The following is a 27,381-nucleotide window of genomic DNA, read 5'->3' on the forward strand; positions in this document are numbered from 1 at the left end:
CCTAGTTCTCGTTGTTGCGTCTAATTACTTCCCCGAGATACAAGGGATGTCCAAGCAGTACAAAAGTTTAATATAACAAGTATAATATGGTACAGTACAATAACTCTCAGGACAGTACAAATAATAGATCACAAAAGTTTAGCTAACATTTTAAGCTTGCCTACAAATATATGAATACATCGTCACCCAAGAAAATAATAAGCCAATAGTTTCCAACCAAGAAAAATGTAAATATAGATATGTATATAGCCCCAGACCACCAATACGGCTATTCCTTTTCGTGAACCTTCATGGGAAACAATCCAAACAGAATTTAGACTGGCCACGCCCAAAAAAAGAATTTTGCTTGTTACCTCCTTTCCCGACGTCTCGTCCTAGAGTGTACGTCTCTGCCTACCCTACTAGTTACCATAAAAGCAGAACCAGTTGGAGGGGGGGGATCACATGATAGGGCAGGACGGAAGAACTTTCTAGACACAAGGGGAAGAAGAAGAAAAAAGGGGGGTAGGAAGAGAAGCCGCTGAACGGAGCCTAAGTAAGACGCATGGCTCAAATGGTTCAGCTTTCAGTAAACTTTTTGTAAGGTTATGGTATTATTGTCACCTCAGTGCCACAGTTCACCATGAAACATTTACTTGCTCACAATATCTGATGTAGGCAGTCTTGTGACACTTGATAATGTGTCAGATCATGAATGTGTCTTATTTTGGATAAAACGTTTTGTGTATTCAAAAATACCAGTATGTTAAAGGACGGAATTGTTTAGGTTATGCCAAAAATAAAATGGAAAGTCATTCATTTGGTCATTATCTTTGAAGTCATTTTGGGAAAGGGTATGCCAGTGAAAGTGAAATGATAGATGTTGGTATGGTAGGCGTTTTATTCAGTTTCGAGCACTAATACATACAACAAAAGTAGGTGTGTCTGTGTTCTTAGCCATTACACAACCTCCCACTGGTGTACAATAGAATATCTGAAGAGTATAACATTTTGCATAGTCAACATCTCACTAACATTTATGTGCAAAGAAGTCATAGAGCCATGTCACATATTGTCTGAAATATCTTTGAAGGTCTGTCATACCCTGAATAGGCAACCATAGGAAGAATGGTTCTTTGTATCCAGTGAGATCCCTGGTATGGTGATTTTGGTTACCGTTGTACGCTGAAAACCTAATCTAGTAAGTTTCTAAAGATACCATAATGATTTGCATCACTCTTGGATGAAGACACACCTTCAGAGATATTTTATACACAGTTTACTTTCATATACATATGCGATTTATTAAGTACTTACAAGAAAGTTCTTAAGGGGTATTTCTTTGCAAGTGTAAAATGCTATAAATCACAAAGTACATTTCAAATTCATAAAACCCTGTGTCACATCTTGGAATACATATCTAAGCTTAAAATGCATACAACATAATTCTTACAGACTCCTTGTGCCACTGTAATATGTAAGGTAAAAAAAAGGTAAAGTCCCTGTGCTCAACGAATTAAGCACTACACCATGAAGGCGTATGGGGGAGTGGATGTATAGATCCACATTTTCTTGGCCTTGGCACTAGTTGGAGGTGAGTGGTCAGCTTCACACCCCTACCGCTTTACCCCCAGGGAAAGAGTCCCCCGGTACCCACTGGATAGGAGGTTGGCTGGACCTCACAGCTGGTCTGGACAATTTTGAGAAGAGAAAATTGTTGACCCTACCGGGACTCGAACTCCAATCCCTCAATCATCAAGCCCATAGCCAGTCACTATACCAGGTATGCTGCCGCGGCTCCTCACTGTAATATGTTGCAAACTAATAAAATAATATCTCACATCATTGTATACAGGTCTGATTAAATAAATACATGTACCTGCAAGAAAATTCTGCCGGTGTAAACCATTAATAAGTCGCAGAGCAATAACTAAATGGGTGCTTTGAAGAAAATTCTTTGTGCCATCTCTGTGTGAGATTGTGACATAAATGGTGATTTTTAGGGTACGAAACATCTATAATTTAAAGCCAATAATAGTTGACCTATTTCTAACTCAAATTATCACATCTATGTTGAATGCTAATTTTCCCCTACTGAAGCCCACAACAGTAAACAATATATATAAAATATATAAACTCACAAAACATAATTATAAAAATATATGCTTATCCAGTACTCTGAAGTCACAGTGCATACAACATAAAATTAACAACAGCACATTAAAATGTGTGAATAAAAAGTAGGGCCATAAAGTGACTAGAAATAATATACTCCCTACGCTGTTTGTCTTGGAACTGTTCAACCATTAAAACACTGTAGTCTCCATAAGTGGTGCACTAGAGAACCTGGAAACCATATCTGATCATAAGACCAAAACCCCCAAAAATGCCAGTTGACTGGTAGCATGGCTGTTATGTGTTCCAATGTACACACAAGGCAGGACACTAAGAGTTAATTCTTTGTCTCCTGGTCTGAGGGCTTCATTCTTTAAGACAGTGTTCTGAGCAGTGACAAGTTAATACACCACGCCTATGGTGAAAGAGTTACATTAAATGCATATTTCTTCGTAGTGTTCTGCCTAGCGAAAGGCATTTGTCATGATTCGCCTTAAAGCATTGTATAAAAGCTAACAGTAAAAAGTGTGTGAATGGGTTTAAGCCTTTCAGAAAGAGAGAAGGCTAAATAGTGGATGTTATGATCGCACAGTGGACTTCCATTTATAGGGGACATCAGTTCTGTTCAACAAATCAGGAACTTCATAATTTTAAACACTAGTATTAACAACTATGTCATTTATTTATTTATTTTGTACTTTACTTAACAAGGCTGTCAGTAACTTTGACTGTATAGTGTTGGCTGATTTGATTATAGTGAATAATTAATAGGAAAGTATGCGGAAGGAAGAGGTCATGTCCTAATTTAAGGGAAGTATACTGCCATTTTCCAGTAGGACTAAGGAAAACCATGAAAAACCTTAATCATAGTCTTGAGATTCAAACTGCCTGCCTCTTGAATACAAGTCATCAGTGATTCAGCCAACTTGCTCAGTAGGGACAGTATCACTCAAATCTAAAAGATGAAGTATTTATGCTTTATTACAGCATAAGCTGTAATTCTGCTACTCTCTTCACTGATTTATAAAACAATATCATATTTTTCCCATCAGTTAAATAAATTATAGAAAGTATACACAGTATTTTCAGGATCCAAACAATTTCTGTGAATCATACACAGTAAATCCAAATTTGGATCAAAATAAAATGGGATTAAAGCCTAACAGAATTTGTTAATAATCTCTTTCAAGATTCAGCATTTTAAGAACAGAAAAGACCTGTGAGATTTTAAGACTTGTGGTAAAATAAATCAAAACAAACTAACTGATTTTAAGTTATAGCATCACACTCCAATATACACACAGTTGATTGCAGGAATTTGTCTCCCATTAACAGTGATATATGTCATGCTCACATATTTATACAGCTGTGTTGGAGGTGGGTATATTATTTAGAGTTTTTTTTTCCGCAAAGCTGCAACTTCTGCAAGGGCTATGTAGCACTGAATGAAAAATGACTGTGGGCTCTCAAACATTAAAAGTAGACTACTGCTTGTATGGCAACAGTATTACAATATATCCTAAGAAAATGAAACTGCATAGGTACATTATAGACCTCAAGTTAAATACAGGGTTTACTGGCAAATATATTTGAAACAGGCCTTTGCAATCTTACTATCAACCTGAGGTGGCAGATTATCTGTTTTCTGTGAAGAAATGGAAGTACTTGTACATTTTATTGCAGACATGTTATCTGCTCTATAAAATAATCTGAAGATTTCAAAATTCTGTAGTGTAAGCAGTTTTACTTGTAGTTCAAGATTTTTTCTTTTTTGCTTTTAAAAAGTTGTTTCCTCAAATCAGTTTGGTGTTTGATTCTAAACAACTGTGCACATGTACGTTTTAGAAGATGAGCATTCACCATTCTCATGTAACAGACTACAATAAAACTGAAAAAAAAAACCTTTATAAAATGTTCATGCACACTAGGCTGTATGATAAGCTAGGCAAACAGGGATGATATTACATTTAGTGAGTCACTGAATCACATATGTATTTGGACAGTGACCCAGGAAAGCCATTTGAAGAATTCAACATGAAAATAAAATGACAAAAATCTCTTTTTGAAAATGTGTACATGACTGGTACTGTTAACCTTTTGCTTTAGCTCATGCAATAAAATACAGTGCAATAGTCTGTGCCCTGATTAATATACCAAAACATGGTATTACATTAAATGAATCGGTCTGATTGCTTAGGATACATGCATAGCAAGCGGTTAACATATTTCAGTTCATAAACTTCAAGATTCTAGTTTCCATATCATAAAAGTAAGCAGCAATGATGCATGATGTCTAATAATAAAACACAACAGTGCAGAATATATAACACAGGACTAATAAATTACAACACATTAAACTCATGCTAATCTCATCTGACAAGTAATTTTAACATCAATAGGGATGAGGAAGAATTGATGATATGTTATATTTGGAACATAAAACATATTTGTATGACCTTTCCTTTGGTGATCATAGTCCTGACATAATAAAGTTCCCTGTCATGCATAATGAAATTAGAGACTACGTGAAGATTGAACAAAGAGGACATTAAATGCAATATAGTATCTTACATGCACCAAATATGGTAACTTTTGTAGTGGCATGTGCACTTTACACTGAGGTGCTTAACTTATACAAATAAATAAAAAACAGTTTTGTGAATATATAAAAATAGAAATCACTAACCGTGCACATGATAACTTTCTTAATTCCATTATTATAATAATTCATTATACTCTCAGACCCCTGGCTGCACTGATTCATTACGAAATTGTCTCTTAAATACTACAAATGTAAAGATTTAGAAATGTAAGTCAAATGAATATTTATTTCACTTTTCTTGGTGAATGGCAGTTTTGATGAAAATAGTTCAAATACTGAGTTAATGCAGCCACAGATCTGTACCAGTATCAGTGAAAGTAACAGTGCCTGATGATACTTTCTGTTACAGGAACAAGTAATAGTAAATTTGATTTGGTTCATCCTGGTCTGTCACACTAGCAATATTGTAAATGGTTAATCAACTCCATCCATTGTGACTGATAACAGTTTTTTTTCTCTCTCCTTTCTAATATGTCATCCTTGACATATTTTGGTCTTAGAGACCATTTTCAGAAGGATATATCACTACAAGTGGAAACTACTGTTACAACGTATTTGGTCAATATGAATACATACGTACTATATCATCACAATGCCATCAATATAAAATTGGATCCTTTAACAACTACAGCGATTTGCATGAATACATTAACCAGTGTACTATGTTTGACATCATAATAAAACATCAGTACACGCCCACACAAATGTCATAAGGCACAAGACGTATAAATATGCAACTCAACACACGTTTGAACAGCATAACAACACAGTGTGGCCCAAACAACAGGACAACACTAAAGGTAGGATATAAAATAACAAAAGCTCACATTTAAATAAAATTGGGATTATGGAAATACTACATTATAGGCATAATATATTTGCAGAGTCCTATTCATCAAACAACGGAAAGGGGTGTTAGACACTCAACTTCCTTTAAAGAGAGGCAGTATAAAGGACACGAACCAAATTGGTTCTAAATTTTAACAAAATCTTTTTAAACCACAATTGTAAACAGACAAATTGTAATAGTTTATAAATATTTCAATGTATTCACGCACGTTGCTGCAGTTGCTAAAGGCTCAGCTTTTATATTGATGGCATTGTGATGATATTGTGTGTATGTATTGATATTGACCAAACACATTGTGATAGTAGTTTCTGCCTGTACTGATATATCCTTCTGAAGGTGGTCTCTCAGACCGAAACATGTCAAGGGTGAAAGATTAAAAAGGAAAGAAAAAAGAAACATTTTATCAGTCACACTGGATGGAGTTGATTAACCTTTTATAAGGTTACAGTATATTTTGCATTTGGAAGAATGTGTTCTTTCTTTCAAACCCTCATATAAGCCCAGTCTAACTCAACATCTGCATTTAAAACTTTACGTCCAGGGTACTTGGACTTTTACATTAGGCAAATTAAAACAACATAAAATTCTTTCATGTTCTTGTACATCCCTCACAGCTGAATTGCGTCTGTTAGGTCAGAATTAATCCTGCACATTGTAAGATCTGGGGTCTCATAATGTTGACTATGGAGAACATTGTCTTGTGGGCTGTGACACTGTGTAGTCTGGTAGAAGATTACCAACGTTTCAGAGGAACAGTGATACACTTCTACCAGAGTATATAGCATCACATCTCACATGTTGGTACATTTCAATTGTATTTACGCATAACTTGCAAGTATTTTTTTTTGTCTTTAATAAGAAAACATTTTATTCACAGGCATCAGTAAAATGAGCCTGGAGATTACCTTTCACACTGTGATGTGCACAAATGTACAAAAGATTTTATACAGTTGTATTTATAAGGCACTCATTTAAATGTATGTTTAAGTACCAATTTCTTTGCAAAGATCAAACACAGAAGCTCTAACTTACTAAGAATAGTGCATTTTGTTCAGGTTAGAGCAGGGAATAGTTATATAACTTGAATCTTTCATGAAGTTTTTAGATTAAATATCAGATAAACCATACTTTCAGGGGACTCTTCACTAAGTAGAAGTTTTGAGTGTTTGATTATTGGGAAGAATGGCTGTTCATTAGTTCATCAAATAGCACCAGAGAAGCCCACTGTAATGCAGTTCACTAACAAAATATAAAAACATAATAATAAAAATATTTTTACAGTAAGCCTTTCTGAAGAACTATAAAGAATGTACCCATTTTTGGGAACAAAAGACATAAATATCCATCTTACCACTCTTGCCTTTAAGAATGCTTCAGTGCATCCATTACAATTTCTAACGACAATATGAAATCTGTCTACTGAGTCTGAAAGGCAGGAAACCCATCTCTGATTTTATGACTACCTGACATTATTCCAAATATTATGTTTCTGGATGATGGATAATGTTTAGAAACATAGTATTTGTAATAATGTACCATCGTCACAAACTTTTAGATTTTACTGGCATATTCCATTAGGTTCAGAGAATATTTACTTTATCTCCAATTGAAATATTCATATTTCCTTTTGATACTTGACTTAAATACACTCCAAATCTTGTCTTGCCATGAAAGATTGCTGCAAGTGTTCTCAGAGGTTCTCGTGTCTTCTCACCAGTTGTCTGATCAATGCAGACTATCTGACAGCGTGTACATGAGCCTTCTGACTGCAAGGTGAAAGCAAGAATTCATTTTGATTATATCTTGGAAGGACGACTTATATACTACAGGATGATAACAATCAACACTGTTTAGTTACTTCACAGGGTACTTAACACCAACTGCAAAGGTTATTATCAACAAACTTTTTTATCCTACCTTCTATGCATGTGAACTTAACTGAAGAGCAGTTCATGTTATTTCATGTAACAAAATATTATTTTAGAAGTTTGGCTCCTCATTTCAAGTCAGCTGCCTTTCCGGTTTTCATTCTGGCTATGAATCATCTTTCTTTTTACAGCATATTTTTGCTGTTCTTCAAACAATGTGAATGACAAATATAACTGATAACATCCACGGTAAAGAGGACATCTCTAGCTCATCAATCTAATGATTTGTTTATATGCAAAACTAGTTATTAAGGATGTAAACAGAGATAATTTAAAATTGTTTTTTTTTAACTTTTTGCATTTCTTAAATGTTATATGTAAACATTAGGCTAGAAATTTATGAATATGGGCTTACATTTAGACTCTGAAATTGTTAGGTGCTGAGATTATTATGTATGCATTTTTATTCTTTCTGGTTATTCTGCCATGAATATATTCAGCTATCATCATCCCCTTTCGTTGCCTTCTCCCACAGGGCTATGGTGGAGGTACTCTTAACCTGCCTCCACATGGGACATATTTAGCTATATGTTGTCTGTTTAGGGCCTAGATGGACTGCATACCAGAAATGTGAAGGGTACACAAACACACGTGTATAGCAAGAGATCTTTTGCATTAACTTGTATGAAGGAAAAACTGAAGACAAATTCCTTTAACACTTCATCTGATAGTAAAGTTTGGGAAAGAAGTCACAAATAACTACATCTCGAGCTAGATTTGGGTGGTAATGATAGAAAGACAGCTCAAACCTCTCAAGGTCAGTTATTTTCTTTTTATTTGTGTGTTTACATAGAACATAAAAATGTGATTATGAACAGTCAGTTTTGACCATCACCTTTCGCTGTTCAGTCACATAAAATAAGTATGTAAAGCTATCCCTGTAACAGGCCGTGAAGGCCCATAGGGTTGTGAGACATTGAGGGTCCCACATTATCTAGACAATTGGCTCAAAGATGGCAGTTAGGTTGTCAACCCTACGCGCCGGCTGCCCTTTACCCCCAGGAACATTCCTGGGCTGAGTTGACTGCAGGGCCATAGTGCTGCTGGAAGGATTAGGTCAATTGAAAAAAAATCCAATGACCTCATCGGGACTTGAACCCACGACCCTTTGGCTTGTAGCATAGTGCCTCAACCAACTATGATACCGCGTGCCCCGTTAACCACATCGCTAAAATTTTTAAATTGATACTGAAAGTTGAAATGTTAAACCAAAATTTTTTCAGATTTTGTCTGTGAGAAATTCAGTCCAATTTGGAACAGACTGTGGTCTAGTTACTTCGCAGTCTATAATGTATAACCATTTGATTCTGCATTCAGGATAAGCCCAAAATGTAATGATGTCTGAAGGAGGAAAGAGGGCTCTTAGGATATTACATAATGAAGAACTTGATAGTCTATACAGGCCATTGAATATTGTTAGCTTCAAATGGAAACATTTAAATGGTGCTTATTATTTTTTTTATTGCTAGTGGGGTGGGACTAAGTCCCTTGTACTGCGGCCACTTCTGGTCTATTGTACCAGCCCCGGATGATAGGTGTGGGTGATTGTGGAGCAATTGGTGGAATGAAGATTGGCAAGGGAAACCGAAGTACTCGGAGAAAACCTGCCCCAGCGCCACTTTGTCCACCACAAATCCCACTTGACCAGACCCGTGATCGAACCTGGGCCGCCGCGGTGGGAAGCCAGCGACTAACCGCTTGAGGTACGGTGCAGCCATGGTGCTTGTTAAATAAATGTGATGTAGTAATTACTCCATTATCATTCCCCACTTTTCTTTTACTAAAATTGTATAGAAATCTCTTCAAGTTCTGATGGTATAATTATTAGTTTATATTGTCACGTGTTGGTGTATAACGTGACAAATAATTTCACGCCATATTTGATATAGCAAATTTTATTTTACATTCGCTCTTACAATCACACAGATTACAATCTCACGATTACTGCCATCGGCAGTATCACAAATGCTAGACTGCAACTGAAAGGTTGACTGCCGGGCTAACTCGTAACTATCTCGTAAACTCAAGAACTTGAGAACTAACTCGTAACTCGAGAACTAACTGTGAATAGTCTTCACTGCTCCTTATTTAGCCTCGTTCCGGACAACACAGAAAACAGCCACGTAATAGGCACCACTGTTGTCTGGCGTCGTGTTGCTAGCAACGCTGTCGGGAGTTGTTTACTGCAATGGCGGCATCCCGTGTTATGTCACCGCGGGGAAAGGTGGGGTGTTGACTGGCTTATTACCATAGCGATGGCAATGTTCCGAAAGTGTCACATCACCGCTGGCGGGGTGAGGGGTTGTCCTCCATTGCGCAACACGTCACAGTATTTATGGTACTGTTATGGTAGTTCTACTATCACAGAAATAGTTGCATACATAGTCAGTTACTTAATTTAGCTGCTTCAGAGGACTGTATTCAATACTGTAAAAACACCTTCATAAATCTTGCATCTGCTATCTTTTCACATGAAAACGGTTTAATTGTATTCCTTCTTATTGCTATGAATGAGTCCTTCTGTCCATGTTCTTTGATCTGTACATTACTGTGACTGGGTCTTCATGTTCTTTTATTCAATTATATGTACACCGTCAATAATATGATATTTAAAATAAATAAAATAAAAGACACCTAAAACATGTTCATCACTAAAAATGTAATTTTTATACTTTAAAAAGTTATTAAATGTTATAAAATGTCATTAAGACACTACGTGTATATCGTTTACACTAAAAGTGACTATTAAATACTTTAGAATGTCTTTAATTTATATCATATGTTCTTCTAATTTGTGACATGTTTCGGCAGCACATGGGCCATCATCAAGCAAACTTTTTATTGGTGAGGAGACCACTGTACAGTTCGCTTGTCTTCCATGCGCTCCGGCACGTCGTATTTTTGTTGTTATGTCACATATCTAGAACTGTGTCATCGTATTCTTTTCGTGGCTATCAGAGTTTTGTATGTTGCTTTCTCTTGTATGTTTGTCTTTAGTGCGGTCTTCTCATATACTCATGTTCTTTGACATGTACAATGCTGTTACTCTGTCCTTTTGTTCATGTTCTTTGATATGAAGTAACTAAGTGAACTACATAGTGTGACAGTTAAGTTCCAAAATATTGAGAATAAGTGTATTTGAAAGGCATAAAACATTCAAAGAAGGGTGAAAATCATTACGAGATGATGAATGGAAAGGTCAGTTTTGACTGCATTTTTTGATGATAAAGGTATCATTCATCAGGAATTTGTGCTGGAAAAACAAACTGTAAACGGTAAATTTTATAAAAAGGTGATTCAAAGTTTGCTATAGTTAATCACATTAGGCCTGTGTTTCAGGAAAGTGGGTCCTGGTACATTCATCGGGCATTCTCTCCGAGTTTCTGGCAAAATGAGGGATCCCTGTATTATCCCATGCATCCTACTCCTTCGATTTATCGCTGGCTACTTCTTTTATTTCCTAAATTAAAAACTGCGATGAAAAGGATGACATTCCAGGCTGTTTTGTCGATCCAGCAGACTGACAAGAGAGCTGGAGGCGTTACAGGAAGAAGCATTTTCTTGGGCATTTGATTTGTTATATGAGCGATGTAAATGTTATGTGGAAGCAGGTGGGGATTATACTGAATGATGGTATTAATAAATATTTATTCTTTTTTTGTGTTGTTTTTTATGGCCTAAGTTCGGGAACTTAATTGTCACACCGTGTAATTCTTCTGTTTTATTTGTATGAAATAATAACTCCAGTGTGAAGGAAATCATGTTCTGAAGTATTAGTGCATTGGCAATACTGCTGACTCTGTTAAGCTCATTTGAGTGTATAGAATGGCAAAAGGAAACAGGTCCAACTTACTTGGAATTTCACTTCCCCAATCTGAAAGTGTGCCCATTCATTCTCTTCAAATGGTTTCAAGCCCTGTATGACCAGGTTGCTACGGAAACGTTCCAGTAAAGTCTCCTGAAATCAAAAACACATTCCCTGCAGTGATATACTCAATGTTACATAATCTGGGAGTATATTGCGGCTTATTACTGCTTTGTACCTTATTGCAGTCACACTGATCCTTGTCAAGTTGGTTGCTGAGCCACTCAACACTGCTTCTGTTCACAAGAAGGAACTGTGCTTCATTTGACAGTGACAGAACTGGTTCTGCATTACTGTCTGAGGAGACCAAACAAAATAAGGACAAAAATTTATTATCACATTTCCTTCAGATAAAAATATTCAATTTTCATTTATAAAATGTTCCATCCAGTTTTAGCTGCCTACGATCTGGTTACTAAATGACAAGAACTATCCTTTACAGTGCAAAAGTAATCCATATCTGCCAATGGTCTCTTGCCTGACAACCATATAAAGCATAAAGCACTGATTATGTGGCATGACTGCAGAAACTAATATAACACTGGTCACTAGCAGACATACATCCTTAAGGGCGTCACAAGTATTAAGAAAGAATCCATCATTCTCGCTGAATATGGTATGCCCATGAAGTTGGCTAGGCTACCTAAAAATTTTTTTAAATGAAACCTACAACAGTCGCTATTGGTAAACATTTGACAGATGCATTTCCTATTCACAGTGGTCTGAAAATAGATGATACCTAATCGCCATTGCTTATTAACTTTGCTTTAGTATATGCTATTAGGAGGGTCTATGAAGGGCATGAAGTTGAATTGGACATATCCGCTTCTGGTTAATGCTGATGTTAATTTGCTGAGCAAGAATATAAATAACATAAAGAATAATGAAGAAGCTCTATTACTTCTACCAGGGAGGTCAGTATAGAAGTAAACAGAGATAAAACTAAGTATGTATTTATGTCAGGGCACGTGGCAGTGTATTTGCTTGAGGCATTATGCTACAAGCTGTGAGGTCACAGGGTTCGGTTCTCAATGATGTCACTAGATTTTTCAGTTGACCTAACCTTCCAGCCGCACTATGACCCTCAGGTTGACTCAACCTGTAACAGAAATGAGTACCAGTAATCTTCCTGGGGGTAAAGGGCAGATGGCACGTGTGGCTGGCAACCTCACCGCCATCTGTGAGCTGACTGTCTAGAAAATGTGGGAGCCTCGACAGCTGGCAACTCTGTGGGCCTCCACTGCCTGTTACAGGGATAGCTTTTATGTATTTATGTCTCATCGCTGGAATGCAGGGAGAGAATCAAAATATGAGGTAACAAATCCTTCAGAAGTGGCAAAGTTCACATATTTGTGAATAACAGTAATCAAAATGGGATCCACGAAGAACTTAGAAGCAGATTAAATCTTTGAAATGCTTGCTACCATTAGTTCAGAACCCTTGTCTTATTGTCTATCTAAAAATATGATTAGAGTGATTATACTACTTACTTACTTATTTACTTACTTACTTACTCATGGAGCTGAGCCCTTCTGGAGGAGCTGCCAATTCTGCAGCTACTCAAGAATTTCCCAGCATTTTATGGAACCTGAAGGTTCATTACCATGTTCACAAGAGCCCTCCACTGGTCCCTATCCTGAGCCACATCAACCCAATCAATACCATCCCATCCTATCTCTCTAAAATCCATTTTAATATTGTTCATCCACCTACGCCCTGGTCTTCCCAGTCGTCTCTTTCCCTCTGGCTTTCTCACCAATATCCTATAGGCATTCCTTGTCTCCCCATTCGTGCTACATGCCCGGCCCACGCCCTGCACACCTCATCCTCCTTGACTTGATCATTCTAATTATACCTGGAGAAGAGTACAAGTTATGAAGCTCCTCATTATGCAGTTTTCTCCAACCTCTCGTCACTTCATCTCTCTTCAGTCCAAATATTCTTCTCAACACCCTGTTCTCAAACACCTTCAGTCTATGTTCCTCTCTTAATGTCAGAGACCAAGTTTCACACCCATACAGAACCACAGGCAAAATTATAGTTTTGTATAGTCTAATTTTTATGTTTTTGGACAGCAGACAAGAAGACAAAAGTTTCTGGACTGAATGGTAGCAAGCATTACCCAAGTTCAATCTCCTCTTAATTTCCTCCTGAATCAGGTTTCGATCTGTTATCGTCATTCCCAAATATCTGTATTGTGCCACATTTTCAAGACAGCTGTTTCCTATCTTTATATCATCATTTTGCCCTGAATTTTGGTGACAAGACAGCAACATATACTTAGTTTTCTCAGTGTTTACTTCTAGACCAACCTCTCTTTTTTTTTCTTGGCACTACAGCCCCAGTGGGCCTAGGCCTACCTCCATGAACTCAGACCAACCTCTTTACTTGCCTCAATTAAAGTTTGTGTGTTTTTCTTTATGGTATCTACATTATCACCCAGTAGATTCACATCATCAGCATAGGCCAACAGCTGATGTGTCCCGTTTAATTTCAGTCCCACCTGGTTTTCCTGGATTATACTATAGGCATGATAATTATTTAATTTTGTTGCGACAATTTTCTGTTACATAAGCATGAAGTCTGGGTAATACTGACCTTGTGCCGTCAATTTATTTTTCCCCTTGCTCACTCTTGAGTCACAAACTGACTGCTGAATCAGACGCAACCCTTGACGTCCTAGGGCATCACTTAGCCATGATGCTACATCATCACCACAATCCCATCCCTGGACCCTGTCTCCACACACTTTACTCTGACACAGCGAAGTTTCCACTCTGCTATCATTGTGGTTTTTGGTAACATCAAGTGGTACAGATATTGGTGGCATTTCTGCAAGTGAAAGAAGTTATACAGTACTACAACTCTACATTTTATTCTATAACTGTGGCCTTATATTTGCTATCATAAAACTTTATGGTATACATGTCAGGTGTTCTGATGATATTTCTGATTATATTAATACAGTCAATTATGGTTACTAAGTGTATTTTAAATTATTTTTCAAAAACCATTATAATAAGCCAAACCAATTCTGTCAAAGTGGCTGTTAGGTGTAGCTCTGATGCAATTATATTAGAACAAAACAGACTATTAAGACTGTAATGGCAAAAAGGATTCATTAAATATTCAGTGTTCAAGCATTGAAAGTAATATGAAACGGGAAAGAAAGATCTATTACAAATTTCTGGCCTAATTATATACATATAATCAAAGAGGAATGACAAACTTCTTCCAGATATGTTAACAGGAAAGAAAATAAGCACAAAAGTCATTTCCTTTATATGCAGACTATTCAGCATCTCAGAATGCACCAAATGAGGAGTAAGCATACACTTAAAGCTTCTTATGTGCTTCATAACATCCTTTTTGGCAAAGTGAAGTGCCATTTTGAACTAGATAAGCATATTGTAGGTGTGCCTCTGATTTTCCTCATTAGTGACCTTGATCAAGAGAAAAACCATCTCATATCATGCATAAAAATTCAATTTGACAGCTTATTTAACGATAAATTGGTTGCAAAGTGGATAACTCTGCAATGCCTCAAAATCCTAAGATTTAGGCAACATATATTAGACATTTATGATCCCAACAACCAACTGACTGTGGTCTAGTGGTCAGAGTTCCTGGTTAGAGATCCAGAGGTCACAGGTTCGATTCCCGGCGCTGCCAGAGTGTCTGAGAAGTAGTGGGTCTGGAACGGGGTCCAGGAGCTATTTCAAGGAAACGGTGGCTCCGGTCTAGAAAACCGAGATTAATGACTGTGGGGATCTGTTGTGCTTATGATGCGACACCCTCTGACCACTAAAGTTGGCACTAACTTCGCTGACAAACGGCGGTCTCTTGGTATAATTTGCTTGCGGACTACAGGCCACGGAGTTTTTCTTTTGTTGTTTATGATCCCAATAACCCCACACTCAAAACGCTAAAAAAATTATGACGTGCTTTATGTAACTTACATGTATATGCACTGCAGTGTGTACGTAAATATCTCTGTATAATAGGAAGGATTTGTTGACATCTGAGCAGGTGTACTCGGCAGGACCGGGTTAGAGCCTTAACCACAGCATCATGACTGAGGATTCCTTAAGTTTCTATTACTTCTTACAAGAAAATTCCTGCACATTACCAACATTTTGGAGGAGCTTGCTGTCTGTATTTTCCATCTCCCTAAAGATGGAGGCAAAACTCCTCTGAATTGTTAATAAACTTCTACCACACTACACAGCAGCACATCTCAGAAGACAGTAATCTGCATAGTCAATACTGTGAAGACCTCAGATCTCTCACAGGTCATAACTGTTCCCTCCCCAATCCTTTGTATTTCACCCCACTATTTTCACCTTGTTTACAGTTGAATAGCTTGTGTAAATGAATATATCAGTAATGTTATATTTTAGCGTCCTGTTGCACTGATTTAAGTCCATGATTTATTTTATCCGTCTTCTAGTGCATACATTTATTTATCCCCTCTTTTCACTCTCACTACATGTTTCGGCACCAATGTGCCATCTTCAGGTGCTGATCCAATCCACGACAAACTAATTCATTGCATGCCTTGTCTTTACATACTAAAATAACTAAAATATATATTTATCATATATACTGACAAATGTCAAGTGTTAAAATACTAAAACTGTACAGCATATTTCTTTCCTACGTCGTGTTTCATTACGCGAGTCACGTCTATCATCCTCTGTTGGAGCACTCTCTCTTTCACTATCGTGTATTGTGCTCTGTGTTGCGTCTCGCTCCTGTGACTGCACTAGAAGACGGATAAAATAAATCATGAATATATCAGTGCTAAAAACAATATGACTCTCACCTGGGAATCGCAGGATTAGCAACCCGCTGTTAAGATCTATACTAGGCTGAATAAGGCATAGTTTTGGGTCTCGCTTCTGAGTGAGACCGACACCAGCTGGAGTCACCACCATCCACTCACGGTCATACAGGAGACCTTTTGATCCAGTGACCCAGCTATCTGTGCGCATACCTCCACACGATTTGACAGGATACACATATATATCTGTCACTGTGATGCTGCTTCCATCTACTGTTTCATGAGGCATTGTATTTAACTGTAAGTAATTTGAAATGCAATTACTGTCATCAGCATCTCCATTTATTTGTAATTTTGGTCTTCCATCTACAATAGCGGGAGTCTTTACTCTGTCTACATTCAGAAGTCCATCACATTTTTGAAGTACAGATTGGTATTTTTGTATATAAGCCTGCTTGAAGTCTGGCCACCATTCAGGCAGTTTTCTGACTGGGGGGCCTTGTACAAAGTATGATGTCAACATGTTAATTAGCTTATCAACATCACTCTTGGTTGTCATGTAACCAAAAGAGACCCGAACTGAACCAGTAGGTTGTCCGTTGACCAGATCTCTCTCATCGCCACATACATGACCTGCCTGAAGGAAACAAACATTTATAAATTAAATTATAGTCATGTCTTAAATAGCTGGTAACTAGATCAAAATTTGAACAGTGAGGCTCCCAAATGCAAGTCCAGAGTGTTACGGCTACAGTAACCTACTCAGCAAACTCCTATTTATTTTAATTATAACATATACGACTATTTCATCCTCTACATTTATATAGATAACAGCAGAAGAGCTCCAATTGTAAGTCATAAGGATTTTCTATTAGTCTTTGTATCATCTGACATATATGTTACAGAGCCTAAAAAATACCTCAAAATAGTCCAGTTAATTAGTCATAGGGGAGTTGACAGCAACTATCACAAATAAATGTAAGGTAATTATGTTAAATCCTGTACACCATGAGCTGTGATGTGCATACCTGAAAGTGACTCCTGAGATCATCATCTGATAGTTTCAGGTGTCGCTGACAGGCCCCAGGGTTACAGAAACAACCTGTCCGCAGCTGAATACCATTGAGATTAGCAACATTCAGTACCTGCATCAGAAAGACACATGTAATTTCAAATCTATGCCTGCCAGAGGACAAAAATGGCGGACATTTTTAGCATACTTTCCTAATTTTGAAGAAATAAAAGTAGGCTTATGTAATCATCATACTGTCTGTGTATCACCCCCTTATCAACTTTTGAATGGCTGAATCAATCTTTATGATTGATGAATTTTGGTATGTGTATAGTGGCACCCGAGTCCATCTCAGTGGTGTACTTCATAAGTCCTTGCCATCAGTCTGTGTATATACATGTATTCCCCTGTTGTTGCTACACAGTGGCTCGGTAAAAAAGTTACCATGGCAATGAATACACATGCAATATAGAACTGTTGGGCGTGTCATATCAATGAAAGTAGGTGATGAGCTCTACTCACAACTTCTTATTACTTACTTACTTACTTACTTACTTACTCATGGAGCTGAGCCCTTCTGGAGGAGCTGCCAATTCTGCAGCTACTCAAGAATTTTGCAGCATTTTATGGAACCTGAAGGTTCATTACCGTGTTCACAGGAGCCCTCCACTTGTCCCTATCCTGAGCCAGATCTACCCAATCCATACCATCCCATCCCATCCTATCTCTCTTATTGTCCACCCACCTATGCCTTGGTCTTCCCTGTGGTCTCTTTTCTTCTGGCTTTCACACCAATATCCTATACGCATTCCTTGTCTCCCCCATTCATGCTACATGACCTGTCCACCTCATCCTCCTTGGCTTGATCCAACTTCTTATTAATTTAATTAATTTACAGTTTATTCAACAATGCTTTCAGTAACTCAGACTGCATACTGTTGATGGCAGAAGGATTACTGGATGACAAATTGGAAAAGATGGAAGCAATCATGGACTACATGAAGGTTGGAATTTGACCGGTGGGACAAGAAAACCAATAAAAACTTAGGTCAGAATAGCCAGTTTCCTGGCTGAGGTTTGAAGCAGGCATCTCCCAAATATGTCACATACAGTCAACTCTCGATTTTCCGGGAAAATGGTGGGGATGGAAATCACGATTAATCGAAAACCCGGTTAAGACAAATTTTATTAAAAGTAGTACTGTAATACTGTACCTTCATAATACTATAGGCCTACCTGTATTTAAATTTATTCAACCTCATTTTTATGTCATCTCATGGCCTATTTAATACTTTTTTACACAACACTGAAGTGTGAATTAGTTATTTCAATCACAGTCTTCAACAACGTCCAACACTTTGTACGAATATTCACACTTAACACTTAAAAAAATGTAATATTGTCGTTTACTTTTTCTCAGCATTTTCCTTTTTCTGTTGAATACTTAACACAACACGCTTCCTTTTACACCCTGACATTTTGCTAACGCACTTGAAGATCGATACAAAGAGACCAACTGGGGCGGTGTATCTGTCCTTGAAACTTTCCACAAATCCTTGCAATCTTTCACCCCTACCCTAGAACATTGTGTTAGCATAACGGGACCAAAGAATGCAGAGCTCGGTTCACACTAGTGCGAAAATAGTGTTACAACTCACCATGTGATACAAAAGTGAATATTAAACAATATATAAGCCTCAAAAAAGCCCCGGTTAAGCCGCAAACTGGTTAATCCGCCCCTGGATAATCGAGAGTTGACTGTATATTGCCAGCTTGCTCAGTGACATTTTTATTATTTGTAGGTTATGCTTCTACTGGATGGCTTATGTAGTGTGAAATGAATTATGAATATGATTATGTAAGGTGAAATGGGGGGAGAAGAAGGCCTATTTTAATGCACTTGTACTATACATATAAGTACGCATTGCTCGTTTGCTGTAGCCTGACCACATTCATACTAAACAAGTTATAGGGTCTACATCAGCTCAGTTTGGACATAAGTTTATGGTGTAAATACTGTTCTACAGGCTGTACCAAGAGACTAGAGATACTTGCCTCTATAAAGCCAACATACTCTCCATTAGGACGAAGCATGTTGAAGTTTATAATATTTCCCTGTGTGGAAGCATCTTCATAAGTTGTGTCACAGTACAAGATGGTCGCAGGAGATTCATTTGAATGGTGAAGTCTAACAAGGAACTGGAAAAGGTAGCGAGCCAGTGAAAATGTGTGATTCATCACACTAGCCATGTCACCTGTCAGTTGTTTCAGTACAGTGAACCCATGATGCAGTGCAGCAATAGAGAGGAATGGTATGGTTCCATCTTCAAACCTAGAACAGGATTATTATTATCCGAGGTCTACCATTGCATTTTTAATACAGTCAAAGGAAAGGAAAAGTGCTGTAATTACAGCAGTTCAAGGTAGGGATTTTTTCTTTGCCAATATATCAGCACTGCTCTGGAGCCCACTCTGCTGCCTATCCACTGGACATCAGGGGCTCTTATTCTGGGAGTACAGCTTCCAGAGCATGGAGGTCACCATTTACCTCTGTCTAGTTCCAAAATTAAGAATGTATGCTTTACCTCCACTCTACCATATATTTGTGACATGGGACTCAAGTATGGGAATACCTTCGCTTTATTCACTATGCATGAACATCTTCCATTTCACTTAAAGATATTTATTATTATACAGGATTAATCATAACATATTTTGATGACACTATAGTCTCCATATATTATTTAACACTGATTATTGATGTATTCAGCTAGTCTTTTAATCCTGAAAGTGGGAGTAAAACTTTCTCCAATGGACAGTAAAAATAACTTCTTAGAAATTAAAACTCACAAAATATCAGCAGTCACACATTCTGAACAGACTTTGCTGCTAGCAGATTCTTAACTCATGATGTTCATACTTTATAGAGTGGGTATGAAAATCTGTCAAGAGCAATAGATATGAAGGCAAAGGGTGATGAATGAAGGTAATGACATATTTAGTGGTTATACCAACAACGTTAAATGTTAAGTGAAGATGACTACTACTGATGAAATGCATGGATAGACAGGGTGGTAGGCATGACCTGTTTAGTTGCTTCCAGTGCTATTTTTCAGCTGGTACACATGCTAGGAAGCAACTGAAGTGTATCAGTCAAAATTGAAAAAAGGAAATTACCAGATATTAATGACAGAAGTTAAACATACTTAAAAAAATATATTCTATCCTAATTACTCTACATGGTCACTAAAAATAGCCTTAAATTGATTAAACATAACTTTGTAAACATATTTTCTGGCTGCGTCTCCCTTGGAGAATAATCTGGTGGTGCTCACATATGCAACAGGAGATTTCTAATGTCTCAACATTTGATTCCAATTGCAATATTATGAACATGATTAGTCCTGAAATTTCTTGTATGCTCCTCATATGTATAATGAGAAGGGTCTCAGCATTCCAAATAATGTTGGAAATATCCTGCAGAAAGAATTACATGAAAGTGATCACAAATAATAATGGTAATTTAAAAATATATATATTTTAAGCCATGCCACATTGACAAGTATAGATAAAATTGGCACTGAAAGTCAAAATCAAATGAATAAATAATAGACTGAAATGAGCAAATGAAGAATTCTTAAAAATTATAACTGAGTATGTGAAGTGACAACTTCAGCAATCTTAGTTTTTATAGTGTAGGATTTGATGTTCTCACAGCGGTGGTTATGAAGAGTACTATGTACATGTACAGCATGTAGTCCATCAAATTTTTATTGTTTAGATGCATGATGTGATGTCATTTTAATTTGTGGTCTTCCTGGAACCCAAAGAAGTGCTGCATGTGCTGATGCAATTCCTGTATTTATTTTATTTCAAGAATGTTACACTACTGAAGTTGTTGCAGGAAGTTCATTTTGATGTAGGTTCAATCAATTGAATAGGTTAAGGGAAATTAACTTACTTTTATTCAGAACAAAATGGAACCAATATATTTTATAATTTTAACATACTATTTCATGTAGTTTTTTGTGAGATTATAAATGAGCAACTGAAGCCATGCAATAGGTCTGTCTTACAACAATTAAACAAAAAAGCCACTCACCTGTCACTCAATGCTGGTCTAGGGACATGTTCACATTGTGAACTAAGTGATATAAGAACAGTGCCACCCCCGAAGTAACATCTCTCTAAGACAAAGGCACTTGAATTCTTGACCAACAAGGCCCCTAGCCCTGTCGGATAACCAAAAACCTTGTAGAATGACAAGCACACAAAATCAGGTTGAACCTGTGAGAGATCCAAGACACTTGTGGAAACAAATGAAGCAGCATCCAGTAGGCAAAACCATTTTGACTGTCTCTTGTGCTCTGTTTTGCAGTTCAGCAAGCCATTCTGCACTTTAGAAACCCAAGAGAGAGGGTACTTAAGTCCTGAGTAATTACACTGTGCTGGGTACACAAACAAAGAATTTCCATCGCAGACTGAAGATCCATCTAAGTCAGGGCATCCACAGTGCATTAAGCACTGAAAAGCTTCCTCATGTGGGAGACAACAGACAGCTGCTCCATGTTTTCTGGCCAGTTCTCTCATTCCAAGGACAGATGTGTGGTTGTCTTGCAAATACATAAATGTTCCTGCATTTCTACCATCAGAATATGAGTCAGTCTTTAGTATACAGCCATTGGTTCCTTTTTCTTTAAATCCATTTTGACTGGATACAAACTTGTCATTCTTTGTGGTACTGCCTATCCAATCAAATGACTCTGCCACAAGTTTGAGGGAATGTGTGGCCCCAGATGTGAAGATCACACTGTAGTCATTCAGACTCGTATTGAAATGCTGCAGCACCCTGTACATAAATCAGTGTATATTGAATAACCATTTGCTTTAAAAACCAGTGGAAAGCTTACTTCCAGAATACACTGGCATTCTCAACATTCCTATATAATTTATAATTTATTACATGTTTCAAAAACAGCTCATCATACACAGAACCAAATATCATAAAGAATATCATTCCCAAGAAGAGGTACATAAAACACAGAAGAAAATTATTTCATGTCCTTAGGTAAAATTATTTTGATAAATATATGTACGAAATCAAAGCAACAGAGTCCTTGAGATGCTAACATGATTCCTGTTCCAAAACTTTCTGAAGCTACCATCTAGATCTGTTTCTTTTTGGCAGATAGATATTATGGCTAAGAACTTCAGAACTGTACAAGATTTAAGCAGAAAGAAAGGTTGAAAACTACAATTCTGGTAGGTCAAACACAAGAACACTATTCCTGAAAACATGCTATAGATACATAGAACTTATCAACAGTTTTGTCTAGTTGTGGTGCAATAATGACCATTATAATATTCCAGTTTTGTAAGCACTAAAAATTATGCAGCTTGGATCGAATTTCAAATACATTATATACACCTCAGCTGCAATTGCCATCTTTGTCCTGTGCAAGTTGACAACACAATAGGAAAAAAAGCAGCAGTGATGTGAAGAAAGTAATCAGTGTGAAATGAAAAGTTCTGAACCTTTACATTATGGCATCAGTATAACAGACACACCTGTATCGCATCTGGTCTATCACATCGGTAGAATATCGGCTGCTAGTGCTCAGGGAGTGAGGGTTTCCATACATATTCTGACACAGGTCTTCAGCTATGGCTTTGATCTGACTCTCTGCATACAGTGTGGCTCCTGTGTGATCCAAGTAGCACACACCTGTGGATGGTTACATGGTCAAGTCAACAGAATTATCAGTGCATACTGATATTATGCTCCTCCATGTCTGTGGTGAGGGCGCAATATGATAATAGTGTACCATAATTAGTGTGCTCACATGTACTGTCTTCGCTCTCTTGGAATCCGGGATCATGGGTTTGAATCCCACTCTGGGCGTGGATGTTTAGTTTGTTTGTGTACAGGTAGAGGCCTTGCGATGAGCTGATCACCTGCCCAAGGAGTCCTACCGAATGTGTAAGATCTAGAAAAACCGAAGTGAACGGAGAAGTTCGTGGAGGTAGGCCTAGGCCCACTGGGGCTGTAGTGCCAAGGGAAAAAAAAAAGGATAGTGTGCTCACATGAAGTATGTTGTGTATTAAATTCATGAATAAAAAGGAAAAATCTTTACTGTTTAAGAGCAACAAGTGTGTAAGAGGAATTTTAATTTGGGCACATAACATGCATTACACAATCTTTTAAGTACACATAATTATGCATTCCTTGTAATTTGCAAGATGAATTTAAATGGAAATTAGTAGTGCTTGGAGCAGAAGGAAAAGGTGTATTTGTATGTGTTCTGCACAATCAATGAAAAGAATGTTTCTATACAGGTTCAGGTGAAAAATGTAGATTCTGTTAATAATAAAGTAATGTTGATAAATTGTAAACCTGGACTATGATCATTAATTTGTATTACTCCTTAATTTGAGAATCATTAAGTTCAAGAATGCCTCTAATATTGAAGCAACAGTTATCAAAATATTTGAGGTATATGAGATTTTAGGTTTTCATTAGAGTGAAGACAGAAGCTGAGGTAATCTCAGTTATGACAGAGTGTATTCTGATATGTGGCTACCAATATTTGAGGGGTATATATTGTTTCCAGTTTCAGATTTTTACCCTGAAGTGGAGTTTGTACATTCCTGCAAAACATTACTAACCAGCTAATATACTGTACAATGTAAACCCAGAAGACTGCAATATGGATATTGCAGAAATGTTGCTGAAGGAAGTATGTGGATAATTCAGTTATGTTGAACACAGGTCTAAGAGTATCCTGTCCTGCTCTCAAGCAATGGGTGTCTTACGTACTTACTCGTGGAGCTGAGCCCTTCTGGAGGAGCCACCAATTCTGCAGCTACTCAAGAATTTCCCAGCATTTTGTGGAACCCAAAGGTTCATTACCATGTTCACAAAAGCCCTCCACTGGTCCCTATCCTGAGCCAGATCTATCCAATCCATCTCATCCCATCCTATCTCTCTAAGATCCATTCTAATATTGTCCACCCACCTACGCCTTGGTCTTCCCTGTGGTCTCTTTCCTTCTGGCTTTCCCACCAACATTCTACACGCATTCCTCTTCTCCCCAATTCGTGCTACATGACCTGCCCACCTTATGTCAAATAGAAGTAAGTAGATTGTGGATCTTAGAACGTAATATTTTGCCTCCTGTAAACAATGGGTGTCAGAAGTTTTTAATAAATTTCCACTTGTTCAGTGACTATGATGATGGTTAATCAATTGTCAATGAATCCTGTTAACACTGAGATATTTTCAATAACTACATCAGTCTTCTCTCTCTCTCATTCATTAATATAACATCATGAAACGTGAGAGTTTTATATTACAGAAACATAAAAACAGTACAGTAACTGTCAAATACAGGGTGTATAACCAACCAAAGGCTAATGTGAACCACCTGTATATACATAACTTGATATCATTATATATAAGAAGAGAAAATATGGTTCTTTATTGGATTTTATGTTTTCACAGCAGTGGCTATGAAGAAATCTGTCTCTTTGCTGTATGATGCCATGTAGTCTGGTGAAAGTCACCTGATGTTTCAGAGAGACATACTGTTTCTGTCTTCAAAATCAAAGAGTATGTCAGGCAGCAAGCAGAGCTGCACAATTTGGTTTTTAATGTATAGTAAAATATTTTGTATACATGGAATATGAATATGAATATTCAGATTTGAATTGAGAACTGTATGGACCATGGATGTATAGTTATTTACTATATCAATTTGGTTGGAACCATGTCTTTTCAATCTAATGTATTCTTGCACCCATTTCTAATTTGACTACACACATACATATCCTTTACTTTCCATAATTATCCATACAGGTAACAGACCCAGGATGTGGAAATAGTCATATCANTTCTCTACATACACAAAGTCACATAATGAAGATCACCTACATTAATTAATTAACATATACAATAATATGAGGTAAAATGACAGTATCTTGATGAACAGGCATATTTAAAAGTAATTACAATATAACTTGAATTAATATAACTTTTCACATATCCTGTACTAACTATATTAAAATACAGCATTAAAACATTCAAATTTATGTACATTTGTAATTAAAATACTCATTTAATGCATAACAAGAGTTAGCATGTAAAAATATTTTTAGGGAACGTTCAGAGGTGTTTTGGTTATTGGATAATTGTTTGAGCTCTTTAGGCAGATGACTGTAGATTTGTATACCCGAATAATATGTACCATTCTGAACTTTAGTAAGTGAAGTACTCGGTGGAAATAGGTTAACATTCTGTCTGGTACCAATATTATGTACCTCCATATTTCTTGTAAACAAATGTATGTTATTTATAGAATGCTGCATCAAGAAATATATGTATTGAGAACACACAGGCAGAATTTTCATTTCCTTGAAGGAGTCTCTACATGAATATCTTTTCTTTAATCCCATCATAATCCTTATAACATTCTTTTGGATCATAAAAGTTTTGTCATGTATGAAGAATTGCCCCAGAAAATAATTCCATGTCATCACAGATACTGTATAACTGTAAGGAATTAATAACGTAAATATGCAGTCTATGTCTTTATGTTTAACACTGCTTCTGTAATTGTATTTCTGGGCATTTTCTGAGTGTTATATATGCTACACTTTTGAATTTGTGGGCATCTCCCTTACTTGAATCTCTGCAATGTATATTGCAAAACAATGTATATACCAGTATTATAACGTCGTATTTTTCTGTTTCTAAATATCTTTGGTTAGACAAAAAAAAAAGTGTTGACTTAACAGGTGTCATGGTGTCCCATATAACATATGCCCACTCATGTAAATCTCTGCTTGCCAGGAATCCTAATACAAAGACTTAGTTTTAGGGTATATGACACACTGAAACCCTCTGGTCTGTTAAAGAACCAGGGGTGCTGCGCACACTAAGTTTCAAATACAGGAGCTGACAACGGCTGAATTTACAGTCCCCTCATTACTACCTTCTTACCTTCCAGCCTCGAGAATTCTTTTGATATGAGAGCTTGTTTTTCTTTACAATACATGGCTTAGCACAACACGAACTCTTTTCTGTAGACTGACTGAAATTACAGTGACAATTACTTCTGGCGAAGACCTGGACTTGTGTGATTGTACTTCACTTGTACTTGCATACTGCACGCGACATGCAAAGGAATGATACGTTTACGATAGGGTACACAGCAGTCTCTTTTGTTTTTGTTGTGTTGTACGTTAATTCTATATTATGTAATATATTTCATCAGCAGGAAATGCATGACGTTCGTTATCATTAACTTGATTATCGTGCCCATGGAACCCAGGGACGACCAGTTCGATTACGGTATACAACTTTAATGGTTTGCTGAAGTTAGTTCCATTTAAATGAACGGCAGAATCTAACTGTAAGAATATTACGTATATAAACATAATGTCAGGCATCATAATTTGAAATAAACGTGTTACTGTAAACGGACTTAAGTTCATTTACGTAGGTAAGATTGAAGCATGAGCTATAGGTTATCCGTTGCGATCCGTAGTACCGAATACCAACATAACCATCATAATTTGGGATAAATCTGCTTGATACTTAGAACTACTTTGAACGGATTAGAATTCTCTTAGTATGTATATGTTACATTGTAGCACGAGCTGTAGTTTATTCGTGTCATTCACTACCAACATACGACTATACTCTGTACCGGTCTGTAGTTAGGAAAACTACATAAAGACAATTGAGCAAGTTCACACAAAGGAAACTGGAAACCGAAACGCAACCGAAATTTCGGAGAACTATTATCAGCCCTTAGTTGAACACATGTTACTGAACGGAGCAGCGCAAACTGAGGAAACTATGTTCTTCTATTAGTACTGCTCCCTTCAGTAACAAGTGTTCAACTCAGGCTGATAACAGTTCTCGGAAATTGCGGTTGCGTTGCGGTTGCCAGTTTCCTTGGTGTTATCTTGGCCTCACAGACGACGCAAGATTTGCTATAAACTATATATCAGTGGTCCCAGAGCTACGCAGGTTGAATATAGTCCTTGCTGACCGTTGCAGTATCACATAGAGGTAAATCCCTAGTAAAAATATAGATCTCCTTTCATAATAAAATATCTATAGAGAAGCTTGCAACTATAATGTATATTGAACGCAAATAAGTATATTTTAAAGTATGTTTCAAAATTATCTGCTGAAATCTCAAATATTATATGCTTTTCAATACGCGGAAGAATATTTAATA

General features: G+C 37.0%; 2 protein-coding genes across 3 annotated transcripts in view; one reads left to right on the top strand and one right to left on the bottom strand.

The window, feature by feature from the left end:
- Positions 1–18,310, top strand: part of LOC111868234 (migration and invasion enhancer 1) — a 38,987-nt gene extending 20,677 nt beyond the window's left edge. Inside the window, exon 4 of one of the 2 annotated variants that reach the window (XM_023858687.2) lies at positions 18,054–18,310. The gene's annotated coding sequence lies outside the window, so the exon portion shown is untranslated. Of the gene's footprint in view, positions 1–11,527; positions 11,586–18,053 lie in introns of those variants that run through there. The other variant, XM_023858688.2, reaches the window with a different exon arrangement.
- On the bottom strand, positions 5,911–26,794 carry LOC111868230 (molybdenum cofactor sulfurase 2). Its single transcript, XM_023858678.2, has 10 exons — positions 26,133–26,794; positions 22,703–22,859; positions 21,237–21,983; positions 19,190–19,466; positions 17,151–17,267; positions 16,165–16,759; positions 13,938–14,171; positions 11,518–11,636; positions 11,328–11,432; positions 5,911–7,312 (listed from the first exon to the last, which is right to left on the bottom strand). The coding sequence occupies exons 1-10, from the start codon at positions 26,185–26,187 to the stop codon at positions 7,127–7,129; spliced, it is 2,592 nt and encodes an 863-aa protein (XP_023714446.1). The 5' UTR covers positions 26,188–26,794; the 3' UTR covers positions 5,911–7,126.
- Between the last annotated feature and the right edge of the window lie 587 nt (positions 26,795–27,381).

Source organism: Cryptotermes secundus, unplaced genomic scaffold (assembly GCF_002891405.2).
Source record: "Cryptotermes secundus unplaced genomic scaffold, Csec_1.0 scaffold364, whole genome shotgun sequence".
Taxonomy (NCBI): domain Eukaryota; kingdom Metazoa; phylum Arthropoda; class Insecta; order Blattodea; family Kalotermitidae; genus Cryptotermes; species Cryptotermes secundus.

Bases quoted from the DNA above. Each gene is read 5' to 3' on its own strand.
- LOC111868230 (XM_023858678.2), bottom strand. From the start codon at position 26,187: ATGTATTGTAAAGAAAAACAAGCTCTCATATCAAAAGAATTCTCGAGG. The intron at 21,984-22,702 runs GTGTGTCTGTTA...ATTTATGTACAG, and splicing joins ATAGACCAGATGCGATACAG to GGTGCTGCAGCATTTCAATA. The intron at 19,467-21,236 runs GTGAGTGGCTTT...ATCCTGTTCTAG, and splicing joins AGACCAGCATTGAGTGACAG to GTTTGAAGATGGAACCATAC.